Raw genomic sequence first — 16,643 nt, forward strand, 5'->3', positions numbered from 1 at the left:
AGAGATTGTATTCTTTGACCTGTGTTTTGTCCAGTCATTCCACTACTTATAGACCAGCAGCAAGAGCAAAGCAGAATGCACACTTGCAAAAGATAAGTCTGTCACCATGCCATCTGCTTGATGGGCCATGGGGTTTGACTGCAAGGACTGACAGATGTGCTCCATCCACTTTGCAAGTAGGTATGCATGGGCTTTCCCCATTGAGGGATATCAGGGATTCACGTTTTCTGCCTGCTGACTCTCCAGCTGTTCTTCAGTGGTAAGATCTGCCAAGAGGTGCATTTGGCTTGGAGTACAATCCAGCACTCAAAAAGCCACCTAAAGTCAGCCTGTGTGTTTTCTAAAGTGGTTTAGATGTAGGCTGCTAGTCAAAGAGCAATTAGTGAAATGTCAGCTTTCTGTCAGGGACACAAGGAACTCAACTGCCAGATAATCCAAATAGAAAACAGGAAAAAGCAACGTCTCTAGAAAATGTGTGTTATTTGACTCTCTTAGACTTGTAAATGAGAACTTTGTCAGACAATTTAACTGCATCTGTTTTGTTTCTAATTTGATTTGTTGCAATTACTTCTGTTAAAATCCATACATACAGTTTAAATGTATTTCCTCAGCACTCTTTCCTAATTTATATGCTCTAAAATGCAGTACACTGAAAGTTGCTTTTTTGTTCTTGTGGCTGGTTTATGTTCCTGATGACAACAGCAAGCAAATCTATATTCAGCCTGCACTGACTCCGAAGATGTACAGTGCTGTGTTACTCTACATATAATGAGTGCCAAAGTCAAATCAGACAAGAACATCTTTAGACTGCTTGATTTTACCATGTCAGATGAGCCCTAATACTTCCTGCCTTACACAACACGTCCCTTGATTTTTATGAAGTACTAGCAATAACTCACATTCTTAAGATTTCAGACCTCCCTCATCTAGGCATTACAGTGTGTACAGAATGAATAATGTCATGTAAACAGAAAATTAATCAAATTCCCATTTCTTTTGGAGGTTTAGATCACATGCTCTCCTTTCATAGAATAATTGAAGCATTTAGTTGGAAAAGACCTTTAAAACCATCCAATCCACTGTAAATCTAGCACTGCCAAGTTCAACAGTAAACCATGTCCCAAAGTACCACATCTACACACCTCTTAAATACACCCAGGGATAGTGCTTCCACCACTTCTCTGGGCAGCCTGTTCCAATGCTTGACAACCCTTTGAGTGACAAAATTTTTCCTAATATCTAAACTAAACCTCCCCTGCCACAAGTTATGGCCAGTTCTTGTTGTCCTATTGCTTGTTACCTGAGAGAAAAGACTCACACCCACCTCACTACAGCTTCCTTTCAGGTAGTTATAGAGAGTGGTAAAGTCTCCCGTGTCCCCTTTTCGCCAGGATAAACCCCAGTTCCCTCAGCTGCTCCTCATAAGGCTTGTGCTCCAGACCCTTCACTGGCTTTGTTGCCCTTCTCTGGACATGCTCCAGCACCTCAATGTCTGTCTTGTAGTGAGGGGCCCCAAACTGAACACAATATTCAAGGTATGACCTTGAGAACAGGAGGACGATCACTTCCCTAGTCCTACTGTCCAAACTATTTTGGATACAAGCCAGGATGCTATTGACCTTCTTGGCCACCTGGTCACACTGCTGGCTTGTAGAGGAATTATAGAGGAATGAAAGCAAGTTATTTAACATTGATAATATACAGCTGTGGGTTGGCTTCAGGGGCAGTGGGTTGGCTGATGTGGATAATGTGCAGCTGTGGCTGGTTCCTGCTAAGTAGTTAAATAGCTCCTGAGGGGTATTTAAGAGAAGCACTGGAGGAAGAGAGACCTGGAAGTAGCAGAGGGAGGAGATGGATTGCCCTGGATGTAGGAGCAACAAAGAGGGGGCCTGGTTGAAGAGAGGCTGGCTAGAAGAGGAGCCCAGAGAAGAAAGAATTTGGATGCAGCAGAGGCAAGAAGCAGGGTGGACTGGCCTGAAGAGGATGCAGAAACAGCACAAACAGATGAATTTTTGAAACCTTATGGGGAATTGGTGGCTGTGCTGGGGCAAGGCGTGGGAACTACTTATTGACCTGGTAGGTGATGGTAAAAGCCCTGCTGTAGCTAGCTAGTCTTGCTAGTGCTGCAAAACTGGCTTGTGTGAGTAAGAATATTTAAGAGAAACAAGTCTGCAGACACCGAAGTTAGTGAAGGAGAAAAGGAGGTGCTTCAGGCACCAGAACAGATTTTTCCCCTGTAGCCTGTGGGTGAACGCCATGGTGAGGCAGCCTGTTTCCCTGCAGCGCATGGAGGCTAACAGTGGAGCAGATATCCACCTGCAACCTGTGGAGGACCTCCTGCTGGAGCAGGTGGATTCTTGAAGGAGGCTGTGACCCCATGGGAAGCCCACACTGGAGCAGGCTTCTGGCAAGACGTGGGGTGGGAGCAGCACACACTGAAGAACTGCAATCTGTGGGAAGGACTTACATTGGAGAAGTTAATGGAGAACTGCCTTCCATGGGAGGGACCCCACGGTGCAGCAGAAGAAGGTAAGGAGTCCTTTACCTGAGGAGGAAGGAGCATCAGAGGCAATGTCTGATGAGCTGACCATAACCCCTGTTCCTTGTCCCCCTGGTGGAGCGGAGGTGGAGAATTTGAGAGTGAAGTTGATGGTAGGAGGAAGGTGTTTTAAGGTTTAGTTTTTATGTCTCACTGTCCTATTCTGATTTGGTTTATAATAAATTAAAATTTTCCTCAAGTCAAGTCTGTTTTGCCGATGATTGTAATTGGCAAGTGATGTCTTCCCATCCTTATCTCAACCCATGAACCTTTTGTTATATTTTCTCTCATCTATCTGGCTGAGAAGAGTGATAGAGTAACTTAGGTGGGTACCTGGCATCCAGCTAGTGTCAACCCACCACACTGGATTGTCCTGTATGTGCTGTGTGATGGCATTCAGGATGATCTGTTCTATAAAATTCCATGGCACCAAGATGAGACTGACAGGTGTGACAGGTCACTGCCCATTTTCCCTTGGATTATGGGGGCTTTGTTTTGCTCCCTGCCCCTGTCTTCAAGCTCGGGGAGCTATGTACCTGGAGCACAACTGGTCTTAATATTAAAGACTGAGGCAAAGAACCATTAAATACCTCAGCCTTTTCCTCATCCTTTTTGTCACTGTCTCCCCTTGCATCCAATCAAGGATGGAGATTGTCCCTAGCCCTCCTTTTGTTGCTAATATATATTATAGAAACATATTTTATTGTCTTTTGAGGCAGTAGCAAGATTAAGTTCTAGGGTTCCAGGTGGGTTATAGCCCTTGTAATTTTTTCTTTGCATAACCTCACAACATCTTTGTAGTCTTCCTGAGCTGTCTTTCCTGGAGCTTTTCCCAGGAAAAGACCAAACAAAGCAGCTAGTAAATTATATGCCTCTAGCCCTGAAGATGCTCTGTTTTCCTTATGTTCCCCACCTCTGCTTCCGCCTTAAAGTGGCATTTACAGCTGAAGGAGTAACTTGTCATGACAGGGGAGACAGCTCTTCACTTGTTACGTGAAGAGTGAATGAGAATGAATGAACAGAGCTCATCTAATCCAGTGTAAAAGCTTGGTCTCCTCATTTCCACCGGAAGAAAATATGTGGCTGCACTCAGCTACCTTTTTCCTGTCTTATTCTCTGCCTGCCCCATCATCTCCCTGTGACTTATTCAGAAACAGAAAATAATTTGGAAGGATTCTTTGGAGTTCACCTAGACTAACCCCCACATAAATTAGGGCCAATTAGATCAAGTTGCTTATGGATGTGTCCAGTTGAGTTTTGAATTATCTCCAGAGGCAGATGGAGATTTCACAACTGTTAGAGTATCTGTCACCTCCATAGTAAAAATCTCTACTAAAAAACTGCATTGCCTTTTGACTGTATTTGTAGATAAGGGTCGGTACTAATGTCAGTCATCTAAACTTCAGTAGTCTTTGACAGTGTCCCAAAATATTCCTATACCTATGTTGGGACATTATGGTCTGAATGGGTGGATAACCACATGGGTAAGAAATTGTTTGGGAGATCAGGATTGAAGGGTAGTGTTTACCCTAACCAAGAGGCTGGTGGTGGTTCTCAGGGTCCTGTTCAGGAGCCTGTCCTGTTAATAGCCATATCAATGACCCAGAGGAGCTGACAGTGAATTCTCAGCAAATTTGCAAATGACGAAGTGTGAGTGAGGTAGCAGTCAGTACTGCTGGGTGTAGTGCTGCCTTCCAAAAAGACCTACACAGGATTACAGAAACCTTATGAAATTTTTCAAGAACAAATAGGAGATCTTGCACCTGGCAAAGATGTTCCCCAGGCTGCAATACAAGCTGAAGACTGAGTGCAGGGGAGAGGTTCTGCTGAGAAGGCTCTGGGAGTCACAGCAGGCAGGAAGCTGATCATGAGCCATCAATGTGCCCTGCAAGCAGAGGGCCAAAGGCATCCTTGGCTTGGTTAGCAGGAAAGTAGCCAGTAGATTGAGGGATTCCCCTCTTACTCAAGACTTGCTAGACAGCACCTAGAACACTGCACCTCTTTAGAGACCTCCAAGACAAAAAAGATGTTGATAAATTGGTTTGGCCACCAAGATGGCTTGGCACCACGAAACTTGTTTTGTAAGGGTTGAGGGAGCTGGATTTATTTAGCTTGGAGAAGAGACAGCTTTGCAGGGAGGACTTAATGACGTTTTCCCAATATCTGTGAGGATGGTCTCAGAGAGAGGCAAAATCTTTGCACAAATACATTACAGGAAGACAAGAAACTGCAGGCAAAATTCATAAGGGAGCGGCTCCAATGTAGCACAGTGAGAAAAATTTTTCCCCATGAGGACAGTCGGGCAGTGAAATAAATTATCAAGGAAAGTTGTGCTGTTTCCATTCCTGGAGGTTTTCAAGACCCATCTGGATAAAGCCCTAATCTGACCTCACAGATGACACTGCTTTGGGCAAGAGCCTGGAATAGAGAGCCCCCGAGGCACCTTCCAGACTGAATTACTCCATAATAATCTAATCCTATAATTCCACGATTAAGAATTAACTACTTCAATGATCTGTTTGAAACTTTTTTCCTACCGTGTTCTCATATTCCTGGCTATGATACCAGCAGCTTTCCATTACTGCAAAACAGTTCAGAAGCTTTGAAGCTGAAAGAAATGGACCGTAAAGAAATGCTGAGAGTTCTATATGTATATTTTAGTTCTGGGAACTTACAGTTTTGTTTGAGTTATATAGCCTTACCTCCTCAACAGAGAATATTTTCACAAAACCATTTTTATGCACATAAGTTGTTGCTCTGTCAAAATAGAAATCTTTCATAAAGACAATTTTAATGTCATCACAATACTGCCAGAAACCTGTTAGCTCTTTTTAGTACTTTGAGAGTCTCAGCTACCAGACTCTAGAAGTCAAGAGCTGGAGGTATTTGCAGACAGCAAGTATTCCCAGGAGAGTAACATGAAGAATGTGATTCTAGCTGGATAAGTCTTCCCTCATAAACACTAAACAGGCCTCTGAATTTTCAAACCCCTCCACAGAATGAAATTGTTTTCCTAGTGACTTTCATGGCCCTTCTTATAACAAGGAAGCAGAACTGACATTCTGCTCCCATTTGGTATCCCTTACAAATGCTATAGGGATGTCCCAGAATTCTTGCATCTTGCTCATGTTGCACAACAGCATAGAATCATGGAATCATTTATGTTTGAAAAAACCCTGTAGATCATCAAATCCAAAAGCAGATGTATTATCTGTTCTATTTTTAAGGGTCTCAGCAAAGGAAGGATTTGGCTGATGTTAATGATTTTTTTTTAACCCTTTTTCTTCTCTTTCATTTTTTGTGCTTGCTAAGGCAGTACTGAAAAGAGGCTAATCCTTTGTCATTAGGCACCATATCGCGCCAGTTTTGCATGTGGAGAGGAAAAGCATTTTGTTTTCTGATAACCTAGTCATTGTTGAAGGATGGAAAAGAACAGATAAAAGGAAGCATGAAGAACGTTACTTTCTGTTGCATCATACTTCCATGCTACATGAGTGTGGGGTTCAGATCTGTTGCATCTTTCTCAAATCTAAGGTTAGTTGATAAAATAAAGCTAGCTATGCCAGCATCATGACAGCCCACCTAGGCAGGTGTAGAAGAATGGCTGCAGAAGCATGGCCTTAGAATCTCTGAAGATCTGCACAATCCAGGCCTGGTATTAGAATAGGCCTGTAATCAGAATTGTACTGAAGTTGCTGTGCTGAAGTTAACAAGAAAGGCAGCCTTGAGCTATTCTTGAATCTTAAGACCAAGTAATTGTGTTGTGCCAACAGGCTGTGGCTGTAACAAGATACAGCTGCTGGGAAAGCAGGTGCAGGGCCAAGAAAGATAGGGACCGGTATGGGAAAATAGGGACTAACAAACTACAAGGCTGAAGCACAGCAACACAATTAGCTACATGGTTAGAATGCTTATTTTAGTCATGATAATTAGGGGTGTGAGAACCGCGCGCGTTTAGAGACTACTAACCAATTATATTTCTGCTTTACGAATATGCATGTGTATCGGTTCTATATAAGTAGTGTTAGAAACTAATAAAGTTGAGCAAGATGCATAACTCATATTGAGCGTCTTCTTGACTCCGGTGAACCCTTCTTCCAACAGGCAGGTATCCACGTCTTACCCACAGAGGTAACAAGAACCATGATAAAGGACAGTTACATGTAGCTGGTTATTTTTATTTTTGGTATAATGAAAGTATTTTCGTGTTTAGAATGAAAGCATAGAATGAAGGTATGAAACACAGAATTATGTTACTACACTGGAAAGGTCTTAAAATGTTTTTAAGGTTTTTTAAGACATAAGGTTGCTAGTGACTTAAGCTCATTGTAGGTGTCTATGAATGTCATGGCGTTTGACACGCTACATTTTTCTATTGTTCATGCTGTATTTGTAAAATTTCTTTGAACATCGTGTGAGACCATAGCTTTTGCTTTCAGTTTTTAATACTGATGAATTCCACCTCAAACAGCTTGAAGTGTTACTTGCATTGTATTGGTCCATAGTTGTGCCACATAATAGGGGAAAGTACTGTACTTTCTAATTCTGTTTTAAAAAAATAATAAATTCTGCTATATTTTTATGAAGGCCTTTATTGTCCCTGTATTTTGAAAACTAATTTAGTCTTCTCAGTATAATAGAATCACTCTCTTTCAGACAACTACATCTTATCTTCCATGAACATAAAGGCACTTAAAGTCATACCTCACACTTGTAAGCTTTTAGCACTCAATATAACATGTTGCTACCGGTATTGGATATTCTTATTATTGTAGAGCATTTACATTTTGTAGTTGTCTATAGACAAGGTCTTCCTGCAGTTATGGCTCAACAGGTGGTAAATATATTGTAATGTGAAGAAATAAATAATTTATGAGGATCTCCTGCTTGCAAACTGACTTCACCACATAGGTGAATGAATATATGAATGTGTATATATTTAATATTTATATACTTTAAATATAGTATATAATCAAGATATCATATACATATACTATGCTATATATAGTAGCACAGTAGAGAAAATTTCACCTCCAATGGATTGATTTTATATTAGAGGTGTGCATGGAGATATATATATAGTTTATTATTTTTTATATAGCGTGTATATAGTGTGTATATGTATATATACACGGGATATACATCTATGTAGTACGTATATACTCTTCAGTACCTTCTGGACATGTTTAGAAATGATATGAGACATCTGCCTTAACTGGTTCCTCTACTATCAGCTCCTTAGCTATCTTAATTGCTTTTGTCACTTTGCATTATTCTCTGGAGTTGGTGGCCGAGGTGAGGACAATTGCCCATTCTGAATTTTTCTTGTGCTATATAACCTTTTTCTCAAAGAGCAATTGACAGTTTATCCTAGCTCATTAACATGTGGTTAAGTATCAATTTCTTCATTTATAGGAAAGCTTTGTACTCCAGGCCAAACTTGTTATTTTTGCTGTTCAATAATGACAAAATCCATCATCATCTTATTTTAGAATCACAGGCATGACTGATATTGCACAATTAGCCTGTTTTAGGTTTGGTTAGAGACAATTATTATCATGTTGACATAGTTTCAGCATCCAGAGAAGAAAAATAAAATGTATTTCCAATAAAGTAACTGTATTTTCCCTCTTTTATTATTAGCCTTACATCTAATATAGGTCCTGCTTCATCTTTGGCAATCTTAGACTTACAGGCCATGTAAAAAGAGCAGTAATAAGTGCAGTGAGAGCTTTTCATTAATTTTCTTTGCTTGTCACTTTAGAGATAAGTATTGTATTCTACATAACATAGTCAGAGGTAGACTGTCACAACTTTATGTATGGCATTTTGAAATATATTTTACAAATAAAATCAGAAGTATAAATTTACAAGTCTCAAAATATTTTTTATCTTTGTTGGTTTAAGAGATAAATATATTGATTCTACCTTAATAAAAACTTAACTGCAGAAATGCTCTCAAAACCCATGTAAATCATGGTTTTTAGCAGATCATTAAAATGGGATGGACCCTGTCAAAACTTTTTATGTATAAAACATTTTATTATTATTATTATTTTTTAATAAAACAGCTAAGAGGTGGAGGAACAATTTTTTTTCCCTAAAAACGAACACAGGTGAAATGAACAGATTAAGCTGCTCTGAGAGCCTGGAAGGTAAAGTCATATCAGCCTGATATTACTTATTTGGTTTCACAATCACTGATCAAATATAACAACATTTAGCTGGTTAACACAGAACACCAATCTATTTCCTTTATGTTTTTCCATACTTCTATTTATTTTTCTTCTTAGGCACTTTTAGAGCTTTCTGACCACTTTTCCAGCATCAACCTATTTGTGAATCCACATGAGTGAAAATAATAAAAAAAACCAACTTACTAAATTATTACTCAGATTATACTACTAGGCATTCTTTTGGTGAACTAACCATGAATGTGGTGATTCCCCATGGATTTGCAAATTCATCACTTGATATATGGGGGTAGAATCCTTCTGTGCTATGCTTCCCTTAGACAAAAGTCTATTCTTAATTTGAAAAGGTTATTTTTATTTATTTCCCAGTTTCTGAATTCTAGCACTTCACTGACTAAACTCTTATCACTGCAGAATGTGATAAAACACCAAGCAGAATGTCTCAGAAAAATCACCAGCAGAGACTTAGAGTGTTTCAGATTTAATCTCCTGCCATTTAAGTATTGGAAAAGATGACTATATAATTAATCTGCCCCTACACAGCATCTTTTATCTTAAGCATATAAATTATTTTATCAGTACCAGGTAATTGGGATCAAAGTTTATTCTGATAAACATTGTGTATATTATTAGAAATGTGAACACACAGCTAGAGCATAAAATACTGGACTTTAATTAATGTGGTTTAAAATGTCACCTTAAAATGGATGTGCAACTCCTTTGATGGAAGTTATCTTCCCTTCAGTCTGTTTGGTAGCTAGGGCACCTTCTACAAGTGTCTTCTCGATAGACTTCAAACAAAAAAGTATTTTGACCCAATTAGTCTAGTCTGGTTGATTTGGTGTGATTTTGTTTGCAGGGAAGTGTGGAGCACTGACAGATACTCACTGGATACTTGACCAATTGCTAGAGAATGAAATAAGTCTTCAACATTCATAATTTTTTCACAAAATGGTGGGACCTACTTATCAGAACTACTACTACACTTATTCCCAGTTGAGTAGGTCAGGATGTTATGTTGCCATAGTTTCAGTATCAAGAAGATAATGAATGCGGAACATAGTCACTTCACTGGAACATTTTTTTATGTAATCAAATGTTCATTCAATATTCATCCTGCTTAATCTTTGACACTGCAAAATTTTATTCAAAATTATTTGCCTGAGTTATTACTCTTTGTACTTATTTTACTACATAAGGAAACCGAATTATGAATCATTTTTCCATTGTCCTAGCTGTCACTTAGGACAGCAGTACAAAGTACACGATGAACAAAATGATCAAACAGCAGGAGACTTAGTCTGGAACTAAAGATAAAGCCAACTTAGTGCTGAAATGACAGGCTTTAATTTGTTTAAAAAATGCCAGCTGGGATCTCACAAAGATTTTTGAAAATAAAAAAGATATACAGTGCAGAAATCTTAAACTAAACCACATTCTTCAATGTTACATCATGCTCCCCTCATAGTGAGTACTCTCTTCTGTAATAATTATTTAATAGAGGAAGATATAAAAAGAGGTAAAGAATAACATGCTTAATTGCTAACCAATAATACAGATTTTATTATCTTCCAGCTTTACCAGAAAACCAACCTAGTGCATCTTTCTCCATCATGTTTGATTGAACTTTTGGTGACAAAATAAAAAAGAAATCACAGAAAATAAAAGAAAATTTGGGGGTGTTGAGAGATGCTAATTAGATTTTCTGTAGTATCATGTAAGGCTAGTAAGACTGCTAACAAAATGTGTACAAGACAAGCTCTGGAACTTGGCTGCTGAGTTTACCATTGCTTGGGTGGTCCTCCTGAAGTCACAGACACTTTGCGTACCTATATCAATCCATACTGAGAATCTGAAATTGGAAAATATTTTCAAATATAAATCTAACAAAGATTGTGGGGTTTTAGTATAACAAATGATACAAGCCACATTTTTCTCCAACTTTGATTATCTTATAAAGAATGCTGCAACGCATACTTTCTTATTGTGGAACAGATCATCTTTTATAGAAAGATCATGGGCAGAACCATACATGGCAAAAAAATGGTATATTCCTGCATGGGAGATCCATGCTTTACTGAGATGTTGCAGTAGCTAGGTAGTAGTTAAGGACTTACAACTGGGTCTACAAACTGGGGTACAGGTTTGCTGACGTCTTTGTGCAGTGTTATCCAAGGTTTTAAATTCCTTGCATTTCACTAATGTTGGAAAAAATGATGAATACTTCATAATACTTCAGCCAACTGTACTAGTGAGTTGAGATACGTGCCTTTAAGGCCTGGAAAATAAAAGCTGTCTTCTGCCTAGGTTAATAGCTTAATGACTTGGCTATGGACTCACTTCCCATTAGCTGTCTATAAGAAGCTGTAAGATTTGTAGCTATTAAATGATTTCCATGACAAGAGCAGCTTCTTGTATTGTTGTCAAGGAATTTCTCCAGGATAAGATGTCTACATATTTATGCCAGCTTTTTTTTCACAAATAAAAGTAAAATCTGACATTTTAAGCTCTATTTTATGATGGTCTAGTTGTTCTGAGTAGTTCTACTAGCACAACTACCTTGGTGAATACATGTGAAACTGTGGTTTCTGTATTCCAGCAATGAACAAGACTGTGGTATGCCTTTAATGAGATGTAGTGGACCAGTGGACTCAGACCATGCAGGTAATGTAGAATTCAAAGAGTTCAACAAATCTCAGAGACAGCTACTCTCAGTGTCTCCAGAGGTACCCAGTTTAGTGGCTATTGGCTATAGAAACTTAAATGAAGTTTTAAATCTCAGTCCGTAGTATTGCAGAAGCTGCCTTAATCTTGAAAGGCCTCTCAGAGTTGCATAAAAATCTCTCTATTCCTGCACATTTTCTCTGTGTAGTGTGTTTGCTTGAATATAGCCAAAGTGCTTGGAGGACCAAAAATCTGAATTCAGCTATCTTCCTGAGAAAAACAAGAAATGATGAGTAGACCGTGCTAACCAACTCCCACCAAGCAACCAAAACTTGAAATTCCATATGCCACAGTGAAAATTAACCACTCTGCTACTAGAAAATGGAACAGTTCACACACAAAAAATTATGTGTCAAACAGTTCAGGAACTACAGTAAAAAACAAGCAAACAAACCACCCCAAAAAAACGAAAACAAAATTAAAAAACTCTAACAAATCAACAGAACAAAAAACCTCCCAATATATTACGAATAGTTCATTCCCTATTAAAGTGAAGTCAGTATAACTCTTGAAAAGCACAAAGTGGATACTAGCTTAAGCATTAACAGAATTGTTGAATGTATTCAACATAAATTTTATTTACTTTTATATGTTAAAGCATATAATGCATAAACCAAAAAAAGAAGAGCTTAACTTCAGATTCTAGGTTGCATATGAAAATTTGGCCACTGTGAAACAGGATTCTTTTTGCTTTTCATAATTAACCAATTTACTCTAGACTTGCGACACCACCACTACCCAAACATTAGTGCATGATCCTCCCAATACCATTTTTACAGTCACTCCTTGTTTCTCTTTCCAACCTATTTAACAACAGTCTTTATTGGTTTCAATGTGAGCCTGAATGGGCCTTTTTAGTTTATATAGAGCACCAAATTCACAAAAGAACATTAGACTTTTTTTGCCCCTGGTTATCCTATGAATAGCATTGCATATCAGGATTTGTCATCCACTTTCCATGCTTGCAAGCAAAAGAAGTATTTAAAAGACAGTTTTAATATTATAATAAAATAATTAAGATACTCCCCTCCAGCCCAATGTCATTAAAATATGATTTTTTTTTAATGCCAGAAAGTACTGTATGCATGGGTACTACCTGTTAATGTGTATGTCCTGTGTATTTCTGCAGAAAGGTAGCAAAATAATTGTGCAAAGTAGGCTTTCTACAACCTTGAGGAACACTAAGGTTTTCTTTTTTTTTTTTTCTTTGAAAGTAAAAAAAGAGGGTTTTCCGTGCTTTTCACTGGGTTAAAAAGTATAGGCCTTTTTTATTTTTTTGTAAATCTTCAAGACAAACAGAAAATTAATTTTAGTAAATAGGTAATTTTGCACATTGTGCTCATCAGTTATTCATGAAAGTAATCTAAGTCTTGCTACTTCACCCAAAATTCACAGGAAGATTAAAAAAGAAAACATGATTTTAAGACCCACAAAAATACCAGATTTGAAATATTAATTTGGTTATTTTCTCATCTTCACAACTGAAATTAGTTTAAAAGCTCATTTTCCAAAGAAGAAACATGGTTAAAAAAAGCAATTGTCCATTTTTATTTTGTTTACATTGCACTGAAAATTTACATCATACTTTTACAAATCCTTTTTCATAAAAATATACTTCTTTACAAAAGTGTATGCATTAATATAAGAGGAGTAGCCAGTTGCAGAAGAAACATTTTAAACGATCCAAATGTATTAACTTTAACATTAATGAATGAATCATAGTTATTGCAGTCATTTGAATAAACAAGAATAAATAACAACCAATGGTATAAAATATAAAACAGCATCCTTTTAGTAGAATACAGTTTGACAGAGTTGTATGAATATTCAAAACAAAGTGTTGTAAAATGGTTTATAAGAAATTCATCAAACATTATAGAAATCCAAGCAGCAATCCTGGGTACAATGATTTTTGGTAGGCACTCTCTATTACGGTAATAAAAAGTTTAGATTTTCACAGAATTAATAATGTCTGAAAGGGACAATAACAGATAATTCACACTGGCTAACACACAGTATTTGTGAATCATGCTATGAATGGAAGACAATGACCTACATTAAATAAATTACTGAGTTGCCGTTCAATAATTCTGATATGAAATAACTGCAAAACTAAAAATTACATTTCCTTAGAAGTGATTCTGGAATGTCTAAAACTTGTATCTGAGGGCTGTGGAATCTGAATTGTCCCTAAAATGAATGGATTGTCCCTAATAAAATCATGGCTTTATATAATAATTCATTTATTTATTTATCTAGTAATATTTTTTTCATTGCACTATGGTAACATATTCAATTTTAAATCATTAGCTGTAAGGATTTGTTTCCATAAAGTATGAAATATATAGATAAAATAGATGTGAAAAATAAGTATTTCCAAATTATAACTTCCTTTTGCCTTGTAGGTCTGATCCAAAGTTCATCGAAGTCTATTAGAATTCATTAACTGTAATGGGATTTTGCCATGCTTTGTGCATGCATTTTGAGAAAATACTAAAGGAATAAAGTGGATTTAACTAGCATGGAGTGAAAACAGGACTCTTAAATTTTTGATATATGGATTTCATTACTAATGTTACTGTAAGCTGCACTTTTTAATTGAAAATGTCATTAAATTACGTTTTACATTTGAAAAAATGTAAGATGGTCACTCTTTTGAATGACCTTCAGTGGTAAAGAACATAGCCACATGACAAAGCTCAATTTATACTAGATTCTTGATTGTAAAATTTATCTAGTTGTATGATTGACAAAAGAAATGCAGAAACATTATCATTTGTGGGTATTGTTAATGAAAACAGAGAAAAGGTGCTTGACTTGGAACATGAAAAGGAACCAAGATATGAATCAGAGAAGGGAAATTCATTAAATAAGAACATGATATTTTAATTTTTCTTTTGTAACATGAAAAAAGTACTTTGAACTCACTGATTTCTAAATACTACATCCTGGACTTAAAAACTTAACTGTTCTGAGAAAAATAAATGGGCTGAATAAATGAAAAAAAGGTAAAAACTTATGAGAAATATGACTGTTAAAGAGAAGTCAGTGACCTATTGTCTCCTGTAAGTATAGCTCTTATTTTCTATCTATATCTTTTTTTTTACCCAGTCCCTCTATTATAGTTTTTATAAAGCACAGAAATACTGATAGTGGATGCTCCTCCAATATATGCAAATATGTTTTATGTTTTAGAATAACCTCCTTTTTAAAAAAAGCAAATAAACTGTGAGTAGCACTCATGGAGTGCAGCAAATGTTTTTAAAACTCTCCATGGTATACATGAAGAAGAATTCTGATCCAGTTTATGAAAAACAAAATCAAAACAAAATAACCACAACCCATTCTTGTCTATCATCCTCAGGAGAAGGTGACCCAGTATATCCTGAAAAGTGTGCTTTAATTTTTTTTTAATTTCTTTTTTTTTAATCAGTGAACTGTGTGCACTGTGTTGTGTGTCAATTTCCAGACTTTGAAGACATATCATTGCCACATTATACCATTGTGCAAACGGTGTTCAAGTTGGGGTCAAATCGTACTGCTTTCCCTTCCACGGACTTCGCATTTGTGTCATACATGGGGTTTTCAAAAGCAGCTTGTCCATTATTATTTTCATGTACAGAGCATCCTGTATACTGTGTTTTAGGTGCAGTCCTGTAGAAGAAAGAGAGTATTTGTAACTGAAGTTTTTCCCTCTGACTTGGATGTGGTTTAAGAATCTGAATAGAATTTAGCTCCCAGTTCCTATTATGGGAGGTAAAATATCTCAATATATTTTTCCATATCCGTGATAAGAATTAGGACTGTCTTTATCAAAGTTTAAGGGATTCATGATTCATTTACAATGGTATTCACTTAAAATTTTAGTTTACAACCTAGGAAGAGGTAGGTATTTCCGCTTGTATGATCAGATGATAAATAGTTGAGTGCAACAAAATCTTGTAAAGATTCAATAATTCCCTAGCCATGTGACTCAGATTTTCTTTTTCCTTTTGGAGACTCAACAAATTTATCAAGAATGAATTTATAGCTGAAACATTTTATTTTTCACCAAATAACTCAAAATATCAAAGTTCAGTCCCTTGAAAATGTTTCATATATATTGTTATGCAAAATGCATACCGTATTGCAAATCTCAATATGAAATGTGGAGCCAAGTGCTTACAACATACAGTAGACAGCAAATGTATTAAAAAATTATGTAAATAAATTTTCATATTCTGATGCAGTTCAAAAACAAGTGATACCGTTTAAAAATGATAGTATGTGTTTTAAACTGCTGTTATTTTGCAGAGTATATTTACAATTACTATTGTCAAGCTACCAGACATAAATCACCATTTTGAAAGTTAGTAGGCAATGAATTGTCTTGTCATTAAAGTGATTAAATTTTCTTTAGTCATCTAATGCTTTAAAGCTGTCTGAAAAGATTGACACTAAATCCAAAGAACTAATACTGGTCTCAATAACATGAACACTGTTGAACTTGACTAATGAAATTGAGAAGACTGGTGGCTATGTAACAAAATTGCATATGAACTAATAATTTCAGATGCAGGAACAGTTCCATAATGAAACCTCCCAATGACATAATACTTGTATATAATTGCAAGCCAATAAACAGAGCAGGCATTGCATAAATTAAGATATGACTCTTAATTCTGTCACGTGAAAAAAAAAAATACGGGCAATCTATTGTAAATACACACAAAGTCTATTAATTATACTATTCCCCATATGCCATTAATTTATAGCATCCATTTTGCTATCATAAAGAGAAATTTATAACATTTTAAATAGGTAGGAATGAAAGTATAGCATAGTACAATAAAACTGATCTCTTAGGCATTATGCCAGAATTTGACAGAGGTAGGAAGAACTGTCTACATGCAGAGTTTCTAAATATTTTGTGGTTTTACAGAAAACTTTACTTACACTAACAAAGACCGAAGGCAATAAAAACACCAAGTCACACAGCAGTTCTATATACATATTTTTTACATACCTTTGTTTATAAAGATAAAAGCCAAAACCAGCAAATATAAGGGCAAAGAAAGGCACAAGGATAGCAATGGCCACTGAACTACTATTTGTACCATGTGGTTGATTAGAAGAAATTGAACCTTCAGACATGTTAAGACCTAAAAAGAAGAAGAAAAAAGAAGTAATATAATATATGTGTCTGT

The 16,643-nt window shown here is 36.6% G+C and overlaps 1 protein-coding gene across 2 annotated transcripts in view; it reads right to left on the bottom strand.

Annotated features, from left to right (window-relative positions):
* Positions 1 to 13,087: 13,087 nt before the first annotated feature.
* CSMD3 (CUB and Sushi multiple domains 3) overlaps positions 13,088 to 16,643 on the bottom strand; it is a 726,030-nt gene continuing 722,474 nt past the window's right edge. For both annotated transcript variants that reach the window (XM_040588420.1, XM_040588419.1), the window contains 2 exons: positions 16,463 to 16,598; positions 13,088 to 15,111 (listed from right to left, as the gene is read on the bottom strand). In XM_040588420.1, the coding sequence (XP_040444354.1) occupies positions 14,952 to 15,111; positions 16,463 to 16,598 (296 nt within the window). In that variant the 3' untranslated portion in view covers positions 13,088 to 14,951. The remainder of the gene's footprint in view (positions 15,112 to 16,462; positions 16,599 to 16,643) is intronic.

The sequence above is a fragment of the Falco naumanni genome, chromosome 3 (genome assembly GCF_017639655.2).
Source record: "Falco naumanni isolate bFalNau1 chromosome 3, bFalNau1.pat, whole genome shotgun sequence".
NCBI lineage: Eukaryota > Metazoa > Chordata > Aves > Falconiformes > Falconidae > Falco > Falco naumanni.